An 18,943-nucleotide genomic window follows, 5' to 3' on the forward strand; every position below is an offset into this window, starting at 1 on the left:
GAGCCCGCGCCGCGAAGGAATGGTGTATGGGTGGAAGTGGCGTTGTTTGTGGGCGGTGCGGAGGACAATATGGCGGCGAGGGGGCCGTGGCGGAGGCTGGTGCCCGGTGCGTTTCTGTTGCGTTCCTCTTCTCTCTCTCTCGGGCGAGGCGGCCGCGCCCGGGCGGTGGTGGCCGTAGCGGTGCGGGGGGCGTTCGTTCGTGCGGCCGGGCTCTCCCGCCGTTAACCCTGTCGCTCTTTCCCTTGCAGCGGCGCTGTGGGAGCGGCCGCGCCGCCTGCAGCACGAGCGGCAGCCCGGCCGGGCCGACCAGGTGAGGCCCCTGCACGCTGCCCGCGGTGAGCTGCCTCCTCCCTGCCCGTGCTCGGGCCGCTGCCACCCGCACCGGGAGGGCTCTGGTCAGACAGCGGGGGTGTCTGAAAACGCGTTGGTTTGGTCTGTGGGTAGCTCGGGCTCCTGAAAAACCTGCATTCGACTGGTGGGCGCGTTACAGAGCGGGAACCCAGCGCTGAGGGAAGTCACTTTAAGGTGCCATTGATCTACAGGCCCATGTCTTAACTGTGGTCACCTAAACCGGCTGTCTCGGTAACTCGAATTGCAGCAAAACCTTTGGTGGTGTTAATTTCATGTAGACAGCCGAGAAAGAGACTTAAGAGAATGCACTAGGTGTGGTTGTAATGTCATAAAAATGTGTTGTCCAGTACCAGCAGAAACTTATAAAAATATTCTTTCTCTACCCAAATCTAATGCCTGCAAAAATGGAATTTCTCCTTTCACTTGTATCTTGCAAGGATTTGGTGCTGGGTGTGTTCTGAAGCTTAAGGAACCTTTCAGGATTGGGGAGGTATTTGGCAATCTCTGTGTTTAAAGGGTGTGCGCAGACAGGAGCTCCCTCAGGCCATTTGCTTTGAAATTATTTTCAAAAAATCTTGTGATTTACCAGACAGAACTACCTTACTACCAGCTTCTGTAGATATTGCCTTCTAAGTAAAGGGTGTGAGCACTATCTTATTGCTTGCTTTAATTGACTTGTTACATTGTCATTATTATGAAGATATAAAAGGCTGTGTAGCTGTGAGAAGTCTTTTAGATTGTTAAGTAACAATCAATGTATTAAGAGAAATCAGAGGTAAGTTATTGGAAAACTTCAGTCATGCACTAAATACCTCTTTTTGCTTTCAAGGCATGTTTTGCCCAAAGGATAAAAATAACAAACATTCCTTATTTTCTTGTGCAGCTTACAGATGTTAATAATTCTCTAATTTCAGCCCATACAAATGGAGAACCCCTATAAAGAGCCTCCTAAAAAATGTGTCTTATGTGGAATAAATGTGGACTACAAGAATGTGCAGGTGAGTTGGAAAATTCCTGTCCTTAGATGAAGGTAACTGGTTTACTGTTTTAAAGTATGTGTGTCTGGGAAGGCCCCAAGGATAAAAAATGAAAAATTCATTCATATGTGTAGGGGGCTTAAAACTTAGAGTAAGAATGTGTGCAGATATGGGTCAAATAATGTATTTGTGATACGCTGTTCAATCTACTAATCCTATGTCTAGGTGTTACAGCTTTGTTATTTACCAAATAGAGTCCTCAATTCTAATTCCACTTAAATGTTTTGGCATATAAAATACTGTTTAACTGCAAGCTGTACTTTTTCTTGTCTCCAGGTAGAACTGAGTTTTGTAAAACAGATGAAAAAATGAAAAATACAATGCAAGTAGTAAAATAAACTAAAGCTCTCTAAAAAATGTTCTTAAACTGACTTTGGATTTCTTCATTTTAAGTAGCTTCTTTCCCAGTTTGTGTCTCCGCATACTGGCTGCATTTATGGCAGGCATATAACAGGTATGTAAAGTATTAAATCATTTACTGGTTAATATTAATGTTCTTGGGAGTCTTAAGGAACTGTATATCAACTATCTTTCCAAAAGTAACTACTACCAACTCTATACATTTTGTAGTAGTATTCCTCTGACTTAGTAGCCTTCATCAAGGAATGAAAATTTCCCTTAATTATATGAATTTTGTATTTAAGAGTATAAGCACACGTGTCTTTCTAGGAAGACTTAGACAAAGCTAGAGGGAATTGTCAGTAATATCCCTCTCCACCTTTAAACTAATGGTTTGGTTATTGATTTAAGAGACTGAAAATGATTCATCTCTTTAGGCTTGTGCAACAAGAAGCAGAAGGAAATTACAAAAGCTATTAAAAGAGCACATGTATTTGGTAAGTATGGTTATGCTTTTGAGTTTTGTAAGTCAAGTCTACTTTTCTATTAAGAAAACCTCCATCTTTTTACAGGATTTATGCCAGTTATGTTTAAGAACCCATCATTTCTCACAGACCCCAAGATATGTAATGTCAAGTATCCAGAGTGATATACTGTAAAGAAATAATCAATAAAACTACTTTTCATGTTTATATACTTATTTACTGGAAATGTGGCTGGCTAGCATAATGTGTCACTGACTGAAGGGTGGGTGTCAGTTGCTTTTTTTATGAAGTGTCAAGTCTCTAAAATTTATTGTCTGAAGGAAGTATGAAAGATGAAAGCCATAATAGAAATTGGCAGCTGTATGGACCACTTCCTCTGCTCACAGGTCTTATTAAAGTTCAGGTGGCTATTTTTCCCTTGCTGGATTGGAAGTGGTGGGGGGGGAATAAGTACTGGATACTTAAGGATAAATTATTTAAATTTTGGCAGTTCATGTAGGCTGCTAATTCTGTTAAGCATGTTACCTGTGTTCATCTGATGCTCCCTGCTTCAGCTGAGGGAAGGGTAGTACTGCTTCTTCAGCAGCAGCTTGAAGTTGCATTACTTTGAGGCAGTATGTGACATGGTTATATGACCACTAACATCCTGTTAGTATAGTTTTTAAACCCTGAGAGAGAATACAGATCTAACTCTGGAAGGCAAAATGAGGGAATGTCATCTGGACTTGTCTCTATGCCAAACAGGATTCATGCACTGGAAAAAAAACCCCTCTATGTTTTGCAAAAATGCACTACATTATTTTCATCCTTGCAGTGCTTTAAAGTGATCTGTCACTTGAATATGCTGGCAGTAGCTTTTGGTGCAAAGTCATCTGGACAAATCATTAACAGATCAGAAAGTAGGAGAGTGTGGGTATTCATTTGTGTCTCTTTTTTCAAACACATCCTCATCTGTTTCAGTGCTACTCAGTGTAAGCTTCCTTTCCTGGTCACTGTCCTTTTGGTCTTGAAGCAATTTTTGGTGAAGCTGCAGCGATCTGGATTTCTTGAATGACTTTGATCCTGTTGTGGTCCCTCTGACTTTACGCTTGGTTAGGTGTCTTGTTTCAGCTTCAGTGAAGTCTCTTTCCTCTACCATGAGAGTCAGTTTGTCCATGACATTAATATTATGGTCAATGTTACAGCAGTTCTTGGATATGTGTTGGCCTTTGAAGGAAACAATACATGTCTGAAGTCCAGAATTGGGGAAGAATGTTTGCAGTGCCTGACAAAGGAGAACATTCTCCTTTGGCTCTCCTGGGTAGTCTGTGTCTTCCCCTGGAGAAAAAAAAAAAAGCAAGCTAGAGTTGCAGTCCCTCTTACGCACTTCTACCACTAATGTTTTGGCTGCCTCAGGTTCAGAACTGTTTTGTGCTTCTGCCAATTGAATCAGCTTTGGAAGTCCTAATAAGACTGGCATTACATTTCTTTAACTTACCTGAACAACTTTGTTGCTTTTTCCTCTTTATTTCTTCTTTTAATTGGCTCACCTCTGCTAAGAGTTTCTCTACAGATCGTTCACTGACTTCTACTCTAGAGCATATTTTCTGCAAGGAAAAGAGCATTTGATGGAATTAACAGTATTCACAGAAGCTGACTTTAACTTTGTTGCAAAATCCTTAAAGGTACTCATGATTTTAAGTTGGACACAAAGTAGTAAAAAGCTGAAGTAATGAGCTTGAAGTGGATTTCAGAGATAACTTAAACCTTGTGCTGAATGAGGGGCAAGATGTTTTATTTGTTCCCATCTAAGCAAAGGAGATCTAACAAACTACAGATAGCACTCTCTTAAAATAATCCTTGTGAGACTTTATCAGTGGACTTGAGCATTTATCAGTGTACTTTTGATCAAATGGAAACTTACGTCTTCAACTTTGAGAACTTAGTGTACAGCTACTAATAGTAAATGCAATTCCCTGAGCTTTCAATATGCCCCTTCAAGACACAGCTCTGTTTGTCATTTAGTGCGAGATGGTGTACCCTTTGCTTGACTTGGTTTTGTAGTACTGCGGGAAGTAACTCTATCAGCAAGTATACCTGACTTACCTTCAATTCCTCCTGCAACGTGGCATACATCTCATTTATCTTTTGAACCTCTTGTAAGGATCCATCTTCATAAAAAAATTCTGACCTGTGGACCAAGAATGTAATTGTATAATTACAAGTTAATGATTCCAGTGCTTACTTAGTAGGAGCTATAATGAATAAAGAAGCATTTTGAGCTTCAATGCTAGGTGTCTATGTTGACACAGCTGCTCTCATGGCAAAGTGTGGGCCTGAACTAATTTCCAAGTACCATGGAAAGGTAAATAATTTCAGGAAATAGGTCAAAAAGTGAGCAGGGTATGGCAATACATTTGCAAAGGCACTTTATTTATCTTTCTATAAAAGTATTTTATACTTAGCTGTAGCTTTCAGTTAAGATATCAGTAAATATGGCATATATTGTACCTGTGTTGTCTTACTGCTCTCACAAAACCAGAAGATACGCAGGAACCAGACACTGTTCTGTAACCTTGCTGTTCTGCCATACCCAAGTTGGTAACTACCAAAGGAACTTTCTGGAAAAGACTTAAAAAGCAGAAGTACGAAAACATGATTTATTAACATCAAAAGGCCTCTCTGATAGTTAAAGGTTCTTGACCATTAAGCATCCCAGATGGAGGTTTACAGTATAGTTAGTTCTTGCTAAACATACTACATCACACATAAGTGACTACTTATGGCTAAAGGCAAACTGAAAGAGCAACAAGGCTCTGAGCAATGTCTCTCTTTTTCCTGTTTGAGTATGAGTCACACAATAATCCAATACTTGCTTGTTAAGCCTAGCCTGTGGGCAGCATGTCTCTGAAGATAACTGAAAGTTACCAGCAACTTAAATATTTCAATGTTAGGTAAAGATGAACACCATGCATAATTGAAGTCTTATACACAAAAACAAATTGATCAAGAACAGCTTATGTGCATAAATGAACTGTCTGCCTTCCTGTTGACACTGGCACTACAGATAGTTACGAAGGCAAATCCCTGAACAGAAATCCAGGATGAGATTTCAACTGGGCTCTAGCAATATAAGGAACAATCTTATTTAATGTGTAAGTTTCAAGGGTAAAATAAACAGTGTTACCAATAATTCACTTGCAACAAAGAAAAAAAAACCCGTTACAAGTTATAGCACATGCTGAGCTACTGCGTTATTACAACCAGAGAACAAACAAATTACCCTTCTTGTGGCCGATGTAAGGCGTGTTCCAGTCTGTAAGTAGAGCAACTTTCTGTCATCACACTAGAGGTTAATAAAAGGAATACAAGGCCCTGATTTGATAGGTGTGACTGTAAATTCTTATGAAGAAGTCTTTCCCGGAATGTCATGGTCTGGTCTGTGTTACGTCTGAATTTGTACCATCCTATTACACTCTGTGGGCAGAAGAAAATTCATTATTACTGTTGAATCATGCTGTCCCTGGGTGTCATATTGAAGCAAGTTACAGGATTCAGTACAAAGTCACAAATCTGAATTATTTGGTGATGTGTACGTATTCAAGCAGTTAGTTAACTTAAAACATCTAAGCCTAATTCCAGTGTGACAACTTCTCTCCTTCAAAGCCACTTGTTGAACTGGCCTGTTTTCTGAGCTTGTGCTCAAGCTGAAACACTGCAAACTTGGTTCTGCTATTTTGCTGTTTGTCTCTTTCCAGCTTCTACTTTCCCCTTGTGAAACTTTCTTCTGTGGAGAAGTCAAACTATTGAACTGTTCACTTAGAAAATGTGTAAGAAAAAAATAAAGGTGTGACATATATGTAGGCAAACACTAGTCAAAAATAACCTAAACTGTTCTTTCAGGGGGAAAAGATGATGCAGCTGCCTTGACCAGCACTGTGAGGGACTAGATACAAGATTTAAAAAAAGAGGAGAAAATAAAAAAGCTTGATACAAGATGTATCCACATCACAACAGCCCCCAAAATCTGAGTGAGATCCTTGGTATGGTTTAGATTTGAAAATAAAATACCTTCTTACAGCCTGATAGTATTTTCTTCAGAGCAGGTTCATTCAGTTCTCCTGCAGAATTATAAAAGCTAGAAGAAAATTAGGACAATTAGAGGAAAAAAAACCGCTAGAAATAATTATTCCTTAGTCTGGCAATCATCTCACTTTACTAGCTTTTTTCCCCCCAGTAAGAATAAAGATATGCTGACACAGCTTCTCTGCTAGGAGAGTGCGGTTAATTTCATTACTCAAATAGCTATGTAGGTGGTCTTGTAACAGCCCAGATGCTGTTCTGGCATCAGTGCTACTGGGACACAAGTTAAAGGTAGCATCTATGTTCTCTCAACTACAAAATAGTCATGTTAAGAATAGTTAGCATTAGCAGCTTCCTTAGCATCAGCAGCTAAATTTGCTGAAGCCTTAGGCCACAAGCTGTGAACTTTCACCTAGATATGTTGAACTTTTTACCTAATCAAGTAAAAGGAGGCCCCAGAGCTGGTTCAAGATGGAAGATAAGGAAGCTACAGCCATCAGCTGGAAACTGCAACCTTAGAGATAAGAAGAAAAATGGCCCACCTAGACATAAAGAAGGGACCCAATGAAGAACAGGAAGACCCCAGACCCTAATACTACTATTGGTCTAAACTGTCACATGAGGGGTGGGAGGCTTTGATTGTAAGGGTATAATTACAGGGATTTCTTTGTGCAGGGTTCCTCTACAGAGGCACCCAACTCAAACTGTATCTACTGCTGTCCCACTTAATTAAATTACTTTATAAGACTTTGTACTAGAGACTGCTTTGGGAAACCTAGGGTCAAACCGGAGGGTAAGAGAAGGACTCAAGAGTGAGAATGTATATGTGAAAGGAGTCGAAAGGGGCACTCGTCAGCTCACTGGAGTTGCCCGCTGAGAAGGGACTCTGGTCCTAGCAGGAAAGACTCGGATGGTGTGTGTGCGACTCCTAGGATGGTGTGTATGTGCTCAAGTAACTACTCCCTTAACAGTAAGATGCCTTCAATTTGATTATGAAATGCCTTTCTAGTAACATCTGGGTTTATTAATTTTCAGAAAGATTTGAGAAGGAAACTGTGTTGTGATTCTCCCCTTACAGGGGTGTAAACCTGCACAGCTGTGTTCCCATCTGTGTAGTCTTTGAAACTACTGCTGCCATGGGACTAACAAGTGTTTCTTTTTCTGACCCACTTAGAAACCAATGGCTGATATTACCTTTTCATTTCTTTCTTTTTTTTGAGGATGAGGGGTTGGGATGTATGCTTTTAGAAAAGCAATGATTTTTTTTCAGTATGTTGACATTATTCTGTAGTTTATATGGTATCCTAGCTCACCAGAAGGTGCAGTATTTCTATATACATAAAGAAACACCAAAAAAGGACATGAAGAACCTAAATAGGAATAACATAAGGTATTTTGCATTTGTAATTCAAAGGGGTTGATATGACTACTGTAGTTACAGCCAGGTGATTTTCTCAGTAATATAATACAACTTTAAGTCTCGGAGAGTTCAAGTTAAGGTTAATTTTAACTTTTTCATATCTGTTTACTTAAGAATCTTACCTAAACAACTGGTAGCATGGAATATGCTTCTGTATATCTGGAAAGAGAAGGTAGTATTACTCTGGGTTTATCAGTTCAAGATGTATATTCTTCTGTATGCTATGATGAGAATTAAACTGGTAAAAGAACCAAAAAAGAATTCTACATAATATAATTTCTTAAAATCAAATGCATTAACATCTAATTAAATAAGGCTAAGAAAGGAAATATTTTTTAAAAAATCTAATTTTTCAAATGTAAAGGGAACTACTTATATAAACTGTATTTTTTTATACATTTTTCTATTTTGTCAAGTGAAAAATCAAATCGGGTACTTTATTTTTCCTTCTGTTCTGTCAAGTACAGGAGTAGTATGTAATATGAAAGATTTCACTTGAGTTACTCTGCAGCAAGGCATAGATGCTGGTAGTAAGAATGATGAGACTGGAGAACAGAAACGCATAGGGTAGATGATAACTGGTGGTAGGTGATCTAATGGCATTCTAAATCCTTTTCTTTACCCAAATACCCACTACTTTCATATTCTCAAGTTAACTAAAAAAAACCCCAAACTTTGGAGCAACTAACTCTGCCTATGAAAATGTCATGACGAGACTGGGAAACTTGATCAATGCTACCACAAAAACTTCTCCACATTTTTGGTTCAGCTATGAGACTCAGTGGTGGAGGAAAGCCTTACACCTTAATTGTAAACTATAGTAAAACTAGAAAATGGGGTGCAATTTCTCCCTACCATATTTTCAGGAAGATTGGAAAGAAGGTACATACTGTATTACCTTGTTCTCTTTCTTTTCGTATAACTGCATTTTAAAGAAAATTAAATGCGTGTTTTTGTTAAGGGCTAGTATAAAATGCACATCCACTCCAACTCCATGAAGACTATAAAGAAAAATACATTTGGCATCTGCTCAATGAAATATGTAAATAGTTTGCAACCTTCACACATAGTATTTTATAAGCTCCAAATTAGGTAATAGGTGCTAACACATTACCATTCACATCACTGAAATAGGCCGTTTTTCCAGGGCAACTGTAGTCCAGGACAGTTTGTGATGTGGCCAAGACAAAGCAGCAGCCCTAAATTACCTTTAATGTGACAAGATACTTGCCAAAGTGGAGCTATTCAAGGAACTAAGAATTAGTATTTCTATTAAATTATTGTATTTTCTACAGTAAAATTGTAGAATTTTTTTTTAGCAATTAAAATGCTACAAAATAACCCTTCCATGTGGGTTTTTTTTATGTCAACGTGGACCCCAGGATCTAGCAGCTTTGATCTTGCTGTAAGGTGTTGACTGCCCTCATTCAACACTGTAAGCAGTCATATGTTGCCTGAAACCAAGTGCAGTATTAAAAATGTGGACAGACTAACCGATTGTATAAACAACTTCAACATCATCCATTTGTGAGTCAGTAATGCTGTTCTTGGCTTCACCTTTCACATCTCCAAGGAGAAAACCTTCCTTTATAGGGGGAGAGAAAAAAAAAGTTCACATTAACAGTAGTAATTCACTGGACTTTCTAATATTAACAGCGTAAACGCTGTCTTCAGGAGAGGAAAAAAGCAGTCAAAATGAACTGTTTTTTTTTAAAACAGCATAGGTTCTCACTCATTTTTCAGTACCTGCCTATATTCAAGGCAGGGCAGGGGGGGTTGGAATGTATACTCAGCTGTTCTCCACTCCTCATGTTTCCATTCACAAGCAAACAGTTTGTGGCTCTACAGGTGACCCCACCTCCAAGGCTGAGGCCAGGCGGCCTGACCAGCATTTCAGTCAGTCCTTGGCAGACACGGCGCCGCTGCTGCCACGCCAGGCGTTCGGTGGCCCACACCTCCTCGTTTTAAAAGGAAAAAACCCACAATTTCAAGCAGCCTCTATTGCAGCAGGGTGCTGCGTGGAGGGGACACACCGTGTTCCAGCACGGCGTGCAGCGAGACCCTGGGTGGCCGTGGGGCCCTCCCGGGAGCGGGGCCTGCGGCGGGACGCAGCGCGCCCTCCACGCGGGGCCGGGGAGGCCCGGCGGCGGGCTCCGCCATGGCGGCGGCGAGCTGCCCGCGCGACCCACGGCCGCCCCTCCCTCCTGCGCTTCCCCGCCCGCCGGCCCGCCAAGTCCTCCCCCAGCTCCGTCCCAGCCCCTCCCGCCCCTCCCGGCGGCGGCGGGGCCCGGGGCACCCACCGTGTCCGAGTCGGTGCTGAGGTGCTGGAAGGCGAGGGCGCCGAAGACGAAGCCCGAGAGCAGTGCCGACGTGCTCTCGCCCTCCATGCCCCCGACAATGGCGGGCCGCGCCGCGGCGGCGGGAGCCCCCAGCGGCCGCCGGCGGCAGGGCAGGGCCCGGTCGGACACACGCCGTCTCGTGTGGGAGCGGCGGGGAAGGGAGAGCGCGTGCGGGGCCGGGCAATGGCCTGTCCCGGGCCGCCCCGCGGCGGGGCGCGGGCTCTCCCCCGCCGCCCGCCCTCCCCGCACCGCCTCAGGCCTCACCTCCTCCGCACCCGCTTCAATCCTCCCTCGCTCTCCCGGCCTCTTCCCGCCTCCTGCCCGGCGAGGCTCCCTGCAGAAATGGCCCTTTCGGTTTGCCTGAAGTGGTGTCATTCTTCAGTCTAAGTTCCTGTTCTGTTTTTACCCTTCAGGTGAAACAACGCTCCGATTTGGGAAGGCTGTGTAGTCCCCCCGTGTCTCACGGGTGGCTTCTGGAGTGAAAAACTGCAGGTGCAGCAGCAAGGGCAAGTTGAGGTGTCCTGGCCTCAGTGATACCTGCCAGTCACCTGCCTGCAAGCTCCGGGACCCGACATAGCTCCAGGCCAAAAGTCAGGATATGTGCTTCTAGAAGCCCCTTATTAATCTGTACTAAGAGCTTTAGTAAAGCATCAAAACAGCATTTAAACCAAGCTGCCCGGCCCACATCATCCAGCTGGGAGTGTGGGTGGAGCCGGCTGTATTGATGTCTTCCGAGTGGGAGGATTGTGTCATGCCAGCCTGCAATATGAAAAGGCATGGCGCTGGCTGAGCTCCTACCTCTGACAAGGTTGTATCTTTTGAAAAACAACATGCAGCTGTGAGTATGTCTGGAGGTGCACTGTACTGTTAGGATGGTGGTGAGAATTTTCTGAGTTAATAACCTAATAAATTGTGATAAGGAAGTAATAAAATGATAATGCTAAACAATGATCTGACAGCAGTAAATTGTACTACTCCTTCCTAAGATGTAGACTGAGTTTGCAGAATGTGTTTTGTCTTTTTTCAGTAGTCACATTTTACTTATTTTTAATATTTGTAGTGACGTGTTTTTTCACATTCTAGCAGATGTTCCTGACCATATCAGCCAGAAGAAAGCTCTAGAAAAAAAAAAATCAGGAAGTGAGACTTAACAGTGACAGTGTTCTTTGAAATGTGATCAGAGATCCAGTCTACAGGCCACAGGAGTTTTTCCCCTTCGCTTCAGGGGAGCAAATGTTTGATTTCATCTCTCACCAGGACTACAGGTAAGCATGTTCTTCACCTTAGGCATTCATTTCCTGAATCTTGAAATAGGATGTGTGCTCCTGTGGTCTTTCAAGAGGTGTTTCCACGATTTTGGGGTGTCACACATGTATTTTTAAGTTGCATACAAAATTAATCTTTTTAGTGCGATTTCTTTTCCCTTAAAACTTGTTGGCAAGATTTAGAAGGAGAATGGTTAGTTCTGGCATATTTACATTTAAATAAAACTCCTTAAGTAATTATTATTTAAAATATATGTGAATGGTGTCAATATTTAGAAGAGGAAAATCATTGTGATTTTTACCTGTTGTCACAGTGGAGAGGGGGACCAGATAAGACTTTTATTTCTCAACACACTCATAGATGATCTAGGTCTCTGACTAAGGCTGTGACAAGTCTCCAGATGATACAGAATGATTGACAAGATTAATGGGAAGAGCTAGTGCACATTTTTGCAGTGCAGGCCACGTGGCATTAAACTAATGGGTAATAAGTACAACGCAACTGAAGTGATACATTGCAACAAATGACTCCATTATGGACCCATTGCCATGGTGGAGGCAACGAGAGCAGGTGGATATGGCCAGCTTGCATAACTGTTAGTGGAGAGAATTATGAAAGCGGACATGAATGATGACATCTTTCAGAAATTGCCCCAAAGGACCCTGTGCGTGATTGCAGTCACTCCTAAGCCAGAGCTGTGAGAAAATTTTATGCATTTAATCAATGCAATGAATGTTGCATTGACAAGTTACTCTATTGCATCCAGCATTGATGATACGCAAACCATATACAAGATTTATATTGGCAAGGTATAAGGTACGTATTGACTGTCATGTAATGCCTACACATCTGATGGGTATCTATACATTGCTGAGGCAAACAAATGTAGTCAGAACATGTAGTACTTTCCACCTCTGTGGTATGAAGACACAAGCCTGTTGTAAACTACAGGATTTGATAAATAAGGTTCTGTAATTGTTGCATTTATCTTGTGTGGAAACAATAATGCTTGTGTGGTCAGAGCTAAATGTGTTAGTCATCCTAATGAGTGATACAGTACTTAAATATACTTCTTCAATGTTTTCATAATTCAACTGTTGGTGGCCAAAGATAAACCATAAATAGCACAATCTTACTGTGGTCAGATATAAACACAGATCTGTTTAGTGGTGTAGATGGGATCCGTGCAGACCTAAAGAGCAGCATAGATCAGTTAGAGTATGAATGCAGAGGAATCGATATTTGCACTTTAGTGCATGAAGACAGTGTGGTTTCCATAAATAAATATTGCACCTGACATTGCTTATCATGCAATAAGTGATCTTTAAGGTTATTCTGGCCTTTTGGAGGATGTTTCACAAGTGAGGCATGAACCTCACTCTTGATAAAAATCTAAACAAAACTGCCAGAGATTATTTCACCCTCAAGTAGCAATCAGGTGAGGAGTTTGCTGAATGTGAGGTGGGAACATTGAGAAGATATAAGCAAAACCCAAAAGGGCCTTTTTTTGTTATAGCTGGTAAAAGTTTAATTGAAGAAGAGGTATGAGTAGTTTTCATGTGTGAGTACACACATCAGAATTACTGGAGTGAAGAATGCCCTGGTTAGTCCTGTTTGAAAGATTTTCTTATCCTGCAAAACATAATTGCAGTTATCCCTGCATGTTAAGACATTCTGGGAAATCAACCCAGGTTTGCTCTCTTGACTTTGTGTCACTGACTTACAGGGCTTTTCTAAGTAGATCAGTCTGGTTTGCTGTCTTTGTAGCATGGCAAAACTTGCATAGAAATACCAGAGAGCCCTACAACTGGAGTCAGAGGAACAAGTTTAGCAATAATAACACCTTCATGTGCCTAATGACAATGCTAGGGTGTAGTTCTAGATGTAAGCAGCTTTTGATCATGTTGCAGCTCAAAACAGGTAAGCAATATACCCTGTATATTTACTGTAAAAAAGATCAATTAATGGAAGATTGACCATGATTGATAGTCATGGAGCCTACTGTCATTTTCCTCAGGTAGAAATATCTCTTTGTTAACCTGTAGGATATGTATTAGTTCAACATTTGAAGCACCACCTGGCTGAAGTTGATGTGTCAGTGCTCTTTTGGAACAGTATCTGCTAGGGACATAGGATGTTCTGGTAGTCTGATAAGAAAGACATTGCAAGAAAGGCACGCCGGTATTGGCTGCAAACTCTTCTCTATGACATCCCTCCAGGCATCTTTTGGAGTCACTGGAATAGTTAGTATTGGTCAGGAAGGAGGCATACCTGGAAAGAGTGGTTCCTAAAATTTCTGTGTGATTCCTTCTCTTTAGAGGCTATGCTGAGTGTTCTTTCTAGTCCGTGTCTGCAGTAGGTACTGTATCAGAAGGAAGGCAAAACCATAGTGGTGTTATTTGAAAGCTGTGATATCCTATTGCAGTTTTTATCTGCTTGCAGTGTATATGCACCTGCTTGAAAGATGACTGCTGTATTGCCACTCCTGTGCAGCAAAAGGCTGTTTATACCTGATTTAAGCCTTTCATATAAGGCACTACAGATAGGCAAAGGTCAGTGCTGTGTTTGCTTCTCCTTGCAGTGAAAAAATAAATGGGTCATAATTCTGGTTCCCTCAGACAATTGCAAAACATTGCCTAATAATAAGAAATTAGTAGAATGATCTCAAAGATTGAGAACCAAGAGTAGGCAACTAACACCCACTCCATCTCCTTCTCATTTCCCTAGGAGACCAGGAATATCTTCATTGTTTCAAGTGAATTTCTTATGCTTGCATGTGTCAATTTGAGATTTGTTAAATTAAAGAGAGCTTTGCTCTTGAATTCCTCCTGTGTCACCAGCATCCCTTTCTTCTAAATTGGATTTCATTCTTCCAAATGAACAGAGAATTTTGCACATTGTCATGCAACTTTTTCTGACATATAGGGTACTTCATCATAAAGAAGTGCTTGTAGTTATTTAGTAAAAATTCATCAGCTGTTATTTACTGGACCTTGCAAATGAGTGAAGCTGCATTCTGTTGCTGCATGTTTATTTGAATTATTTGCAATACCTTCACACTTCTGGATAAAGTATCTCTTCCAGCTTCATAATGGGCATGATTGCAGTAGGCTGGCTATTGGTAAGAGGGATAAATGTGAGAAGGGCAGAGGAATGACATGCAGAAACTCTGTTTAATCAGTGGATGGCCGAGGAATTTTGTGTAGCCCCATCACACTATGAGTTATTCAGCTCAGTGTTGGATGCATGGCTATTCATACTGGAGTTTGACAAACATGTACATTTCAGTGGTTCTTTTGAAATAATAAAAAAAAATCAGTGATTGTGATGGGCGTGTAATAAGCTATGCCAACTTTCTGACTAGTAAATAGGAAGCTGTGTTATGAATTGTCTGGAGAAATAAAGAATTTCCTTCTTCTTCACATCATGAGCAAGTGCATCACCTTCATACAGGGCAGAAATACAATTCAAGTCTACTTAGCAATTCTATAGCAATCCCGAGTGCTTTGGAATTAAGAAGTAGACCTGCTTTGACTACCACGTCTCAGTTGTTTCCATACTCATGATCCCAAGAGCAGAAAGATGCTTTTGGCAGAAAATTAACCACGACTGAATTCCTTGCTCATGATTGGACCAATTCAGTACTCAAGCTCATTCTTTAGTGCTTTTTGGGACAATTTTCCATTGCATTAGAATTTTTATTCCATACTGTTAATAGGTAGACATCGAAGCTGTTCTTGATTTTGGTGTTGCTCCTAGTTTGGGTGGTTTTGTTGTTTGGTTTTTGGTTTATTTTTACCCTTCAAACATGTGACATTGAAGGTTTGCAATAGGACAGTAAGAACACTGAAATGTTTTGCATGATTTCAGGAGGTACAAAGCGGATAAAGCAAAGAATAAAGATAAGGACACCTGGCCATATGGATCTTGTAGTGCCTTTGGGCTAGATAATTTGACTACCTCAGTAGAGACGCTACTAGCAACTCTTCCTCTTCTTTCACTTTATGTGGGAATACCATCCCTACAGCCTCCCCTTTCACAACCCTGCAAGGGGCTGGGCCTCCCGTGCTGGCCCATGAATTCAAGGTGGTGCTTTCACCGCAGTGGGTTGTTGCAGTGCTGTGTGTCCAGGAGCAAACTGAGTGGAATGGGTGTAGTAATTGTCTTTTGCTGTGTGGCAAACATGACACATTGGGTGAAAAGCAATAGACTGCCGAAGCCTCTCTATTTTATTTGTTCCCCCTCCAAACCTGTTCTGCTTTTTTGGGGATATGCCTGTGATAGCTGTCTCATCAGTCCCCAGAAAACCTCAGATGTCTTGGGCTGAGTGGTTTGCCAGGGAAAATTATAGCTGACAAAGCGCTGCAGTCCCATCATTCAGCATGATGGAGGGGTTCACTTCTCTCTGTTTTTTTAGAAGGTGGCAGGGAAGAATTACAGTGTCTGTCTGTGTTCCTGGTATGGCAGGGAATATGACTTTGTAAGGGCTAGACAGGCAGTGCAAATGATAAGGTCTTGCAGGACAGAAAACAATTCTTCCTCATTCAGGAGAGGAAACCTCTTCTTCCTCCCCCCAGAGTAGGGAAGTCTGTCTTTCCCTCTTTCTTTTTAAGAAATTATTCCATTTTTGTGTGCCTAGGCTTATTGCTGAGGCATCCCATTAAAAGAGTCACCACACCTTCCTGTTACTTCCTAGTGTGCTATCAATACTTCATTTGGCCCACCTTTTCTGCCTCAAATCAGGTCCCAGAAACTACCTCCACCCTTCCACCCACAAAGTTTTTAGCACACAGGCAATGTGCATACCGATCCTCTGTGCTAAGGCTGAAGGTAGCTATGCAGAAATGTGCCAGAGGATCAACACATGCTCATCCGGCTCTCTGCCATATGCCACCCTAGGGAACGCGTGTTAATAGGGCAAGCCATTTGAGGAAGAGACCAGAAATGAGAACGTAAGTAATGGTAACTAAATAGAAATGGGCGAGCATTACCTGGTCTCCTTCTATGACCAAGTGACCCTCTTAGTAGATGAGGGCAGGGCTGTGGATGTAGTCTATCTAGACTTCAGTAAGGCATTCGACACTGTCTCCCACAGCATCCTCCTGGACAAACTGGCTGCCCAGGGCTTGGATGGGTGGATTCTTCAATGGGTTAAAAACTGGCTGGATGGCCAAGCCCAGAGAGTGGTGGTGAATGGGGCAAAGTCCAACTGGCAGTGTTCCCCAGGGCTCAGTTCTGGGGCCGGTGCTGTTCAATATCTTTATAGATGATCTAGACGTAGGGATTGAGTGCACCCTCAGTGAATTTGCAGGTGACACCAAGCTGGGTGGGAGTGTCGATCTGCTGGAGGGTAGGAAGGCCCTACAGAGGGATCTGGACAGTTTAGATAGATGGGCCGAGACCAGCGGCATGAGGTTCAAAAAGAACAAGTGCCGCGTCTTACACTTTGGCCACAACAACCCCATGCAGTGCTACAGGCTGGGGGAAGAGTGGTTAGAAAGCGGTCCGGCGGAAAGAGACCTGGGGGTGCTGATCGACAGCCGGCTAAACATGAGCCAGCAGTGTGCCCAGGTGGCCAAGAAGGCCAATGGCATACTGGCCTCTATTAGGAATAGTGTAGCCAGCCGGTCTAGGGAAGTGATCGTCCCTCTGTACTCGGCACTAGCAAGGCCGCACCTTGAATACTGTGTCCAGTTCTGGGCCCCGCACTTCAGGAAAGATGTTGAGGTGTTGGAGTGAGTCCAGAGGAGGGCAACCAAGCCGGTGAAGGGTCTGGAGGGTCTGACCTACGAGGAACGGCTGAGGGAGCTGGGGTTGTTTAGCCTGGAGAAGAGGAGGCTCAGAGGTGACCTTATTGCAGTCTACACCTACATGAAGGGAGGTTGTAGTGAAGTGGGAGTTGGCCTCTTCTCCCGGGCAACTAGCGATAGGACAAGAGGACACAGCCTCAAGCTTCGCCAGGGGAGGTTCAGGTTGGACATCAGGAAGAATTTCTTTTCAGAAAGGGTTATTAGACATTGGAATGGGCTGCCCAGGGAGGTGGTGGAGTCACCATCTCTGGATGTGTTTAAGAAAAGACTGGACATGGCACTTAGTGCCATGGTCTAGTTGACAGGGTGGTGTCAGGGCAACGGTTGGACTCGATGATCCCTGAGGTCTCTTCCAACCTGGTTGATTCTGTGATTCTGTGATTCTGAGCAAAGATGTTTTACAAACAGTGAAACATTGTTCCTAGAGAAGCCTAGAACTAGAGCCTTTTGGTGAGGCAGGTGAGAAATAGTGGGTAATGGTGTGCGTGGCAGCAGCAGTGTAGTGAGAGTGTGGGGCTTGAGGCTGCCACCGAGAGAAAGAGCAATGGGAAGGCAGAAACAATTAAAAACCAAACCAGCGAGGTTTTGCAGTAAACACAGAAGGCTCAGAAAGAAGTCAGCAAGTGGAGAGAAGGTAAAGCAGGTAAGTAATGAAAAGAAGATGCAAAAGAAAAGTTAGATTGCTGAAGAAGATGCGATATAGTTACAAAGACCTGAGGGATCGCATTCAGCATTAAATCTGAAGATAAAAAAGCTACTCGACTTATTACAGGGCACAAGAAGCATGTCGTGGTATCACGTGAGCTTGCAACATGTCAAAAAGGCTTGTAACATGTCTTTGATGCTGTCTCCCACAGCATTCTCCTGGATAAGCTGGCAGCCCATGGCTTGGACAGGTGCACTCTTTGCTGGGTTAAGAACTGGTTGGATGGCTGCACCCAGGGAGTGGTGGTGAACAGTACTGCATCCAGTTGGTGGCCAGTCACTAGTGGTGCCCCCCAGGGCTCAGTACTGGGCCCAGTCTTGTTTAATATCTTTATTCATGGTCTGGATGAGGGTATCGAGTGCACCCTCAGTAAATTCGTGGATGACACTAAATTGGGTAGGAGTGTTGATCTGCCTGAGGGTAGGAAGGCTCTGTAGAGGGATCTGGACAGGTTAAATAGATGGGCCGAGACCAATGGTATGAAGTTCAACAAGGCCAAGAGCTGGGTTCTACACTTTGGCCATAACAACCCCATATAGCGCTACAGGCTGGGGGAAGAGTGGTTGGAAAGCGGTCCGGTGGAAAAGGACCTGGGCGTATTAGCAGACAGCCGGCTGAACGTGAGCCAGCAGTGTGCCCAGGTGGCCAAGAAGGCCAACAGCATCCAGGCTTGTATCAGGAATATTGTGGCCAGCAGGACTACGGAAGTAATTGTCCCCTTTTACTCGTCATGGTGAGGCTGCATCTCGAGTACTATGTCCAGTTCTGGGCCCCTCACTTCAAGAAAGACATTGAGGTTCTGGAGCAAGTCCAGAGAAGGACAACCAAGCTGGTGAAGGGTGTGTAGAGGGGTATGTCCTATGAGGAGCGGCTGAGGGAACTGGGATTGTTTAGACTGGAGAAAAGGAGGCTGAGGGGAGACCTTATTGCTGAAATTACCTGAATTACCTGAAAGGAGGTTGTAGTGGGGTGGCGGTCAGTCTCTTCTCCCAGGCAACTAGCGACAGGACTAGAGGACACAGCCTCAAGCTGCACCAGGGGAGGTTCAGATTAGACATTAGGAAAAATTTCTTCACAGAAAGGGTTATTAGGCATTGGAATGGGCTACCCAGGGACGTGGTGGGGTCA

General features: G+C 43.0%; 2 protein-coding genes across 2 annotated transcripts; one reads left to right on the forward strand and one right to left on the reverse strand.

Moving 5' to 3' along the window:
- The first annotated feature begins 38 nt into the window (after positions 1-38).
- On the forward strand, positions 39-2,419 carry MRPS18C (mitochondrial ribosomal protein S18C). Its single transcript, XM_068403767.1, has 6 exons — positions 39-106; positions 249-310; positions 1,266-1,349; positions 1,785-1,842; positions 2,165-2,224; positions 2,300-2,419. Exons 1-6 carry the CDS (start codon positions 70-72, stop codon positions 2,374-2,376), a joined length of 378 nt encoding a protein of 125 aa, XP_068259868.1. The 5' UTR covers positions 39-69; the 3' UTR covers positions 2,377-2,419.
- Positions 2,204-10,081, reverse strand: ABRAXAS1 (abraxas 1, BRCA1 A complex subunit). The gene is made up of 9 exons (XM_068403765.1): positions 9,995-10,081; positions 9,189-9,279; positions 7,817-7,853; positions 6,263-6,329; positions 5,475-5,668; positions 4,703-4,822; positions 4,298-4,382; positions 3,690-3,798; positions 2,204-3,529 (listed from the first exon to the last, which is right to left on the reverse strand). Exons 1-9 carry the CDS (start codon positions 10,079-10,081, stop codon positions 3,105-3,107), a joined length of 1,215 nt encoding a protein of 404 aa, XP_068259866.1. The 3' UTR covers positions 2,204-3,104.
- Between the last annotated feature and the right edge of the window lie 8,862 nt (positions 10,082-18,943).

This window comes from Nyctibius grandis, chromosome 6 (assembly GCF_013368605.1).
Source record: "Nyctibius grandis isolate bNycGra1 chromosome 6, bNycGra1.pri, whole genome shotgun sequence".
In the NCBI taxonomy this organism is placed as follows: domain Eukaryota; kingdom Metazoa; phylum Chordata; class Aves; order Nyctibiiformes; family Nyctibiidae; genus Nyctibius; species Nyctibius grandis.

What these genes read in the sequence shown, in the direction of transcription:
- MRPS18C (XM_068403767.1), top strand. Translation starts at nt 70, where the DNA reads ATGGCGGCGAGGGGGCCGTGGCGGAGGCTGGTGCCCG. An exon ending in TGGACTACAAGAATGTGCAG is followed by an intron (nt 1,350 to 1,784) that starts GTGAGTTGGAAA and finishes CATTTTAAGTAG; the next exon opens with CTTCTTTCCCAGTTTGTGTC. An exon ending in TTATGGCAGGCATATAACAG is followed by an intron (nt 1,843 to 2,164) that starts GTATGTAAAGTA and finishes TCATCTCTTTAG; the next exon opens with GCTTGTGCAACAAGAAGCAG.
- ABRAXAS1 (XM_068403765.1), bottom strand. Translation starts at nt 10,081, where the DNA reads ATGGAGGGCGAGAGCACGTCGGCACTGCTCTCGGGCTTCGTCTTCGGC. An exon ending in TCAGCACCGACTCGGACACG is followed by an intron (nt 9,280 to 9,994) that starts GTGGGTGCCCCG and finishes CCCCCTATAAAG; the next exon opens with GAAGGTTTTCTCCTTGGAGA. An exon ending in AAAGCAACAAAGTTGTTCAG is followed by an intron (nt 3,530 to 3,689) that starts GTAAGTTAAAGA and finishes TTTTTTCTCCAG; the next exon opens with GGGAAGACACAGACTACCCA.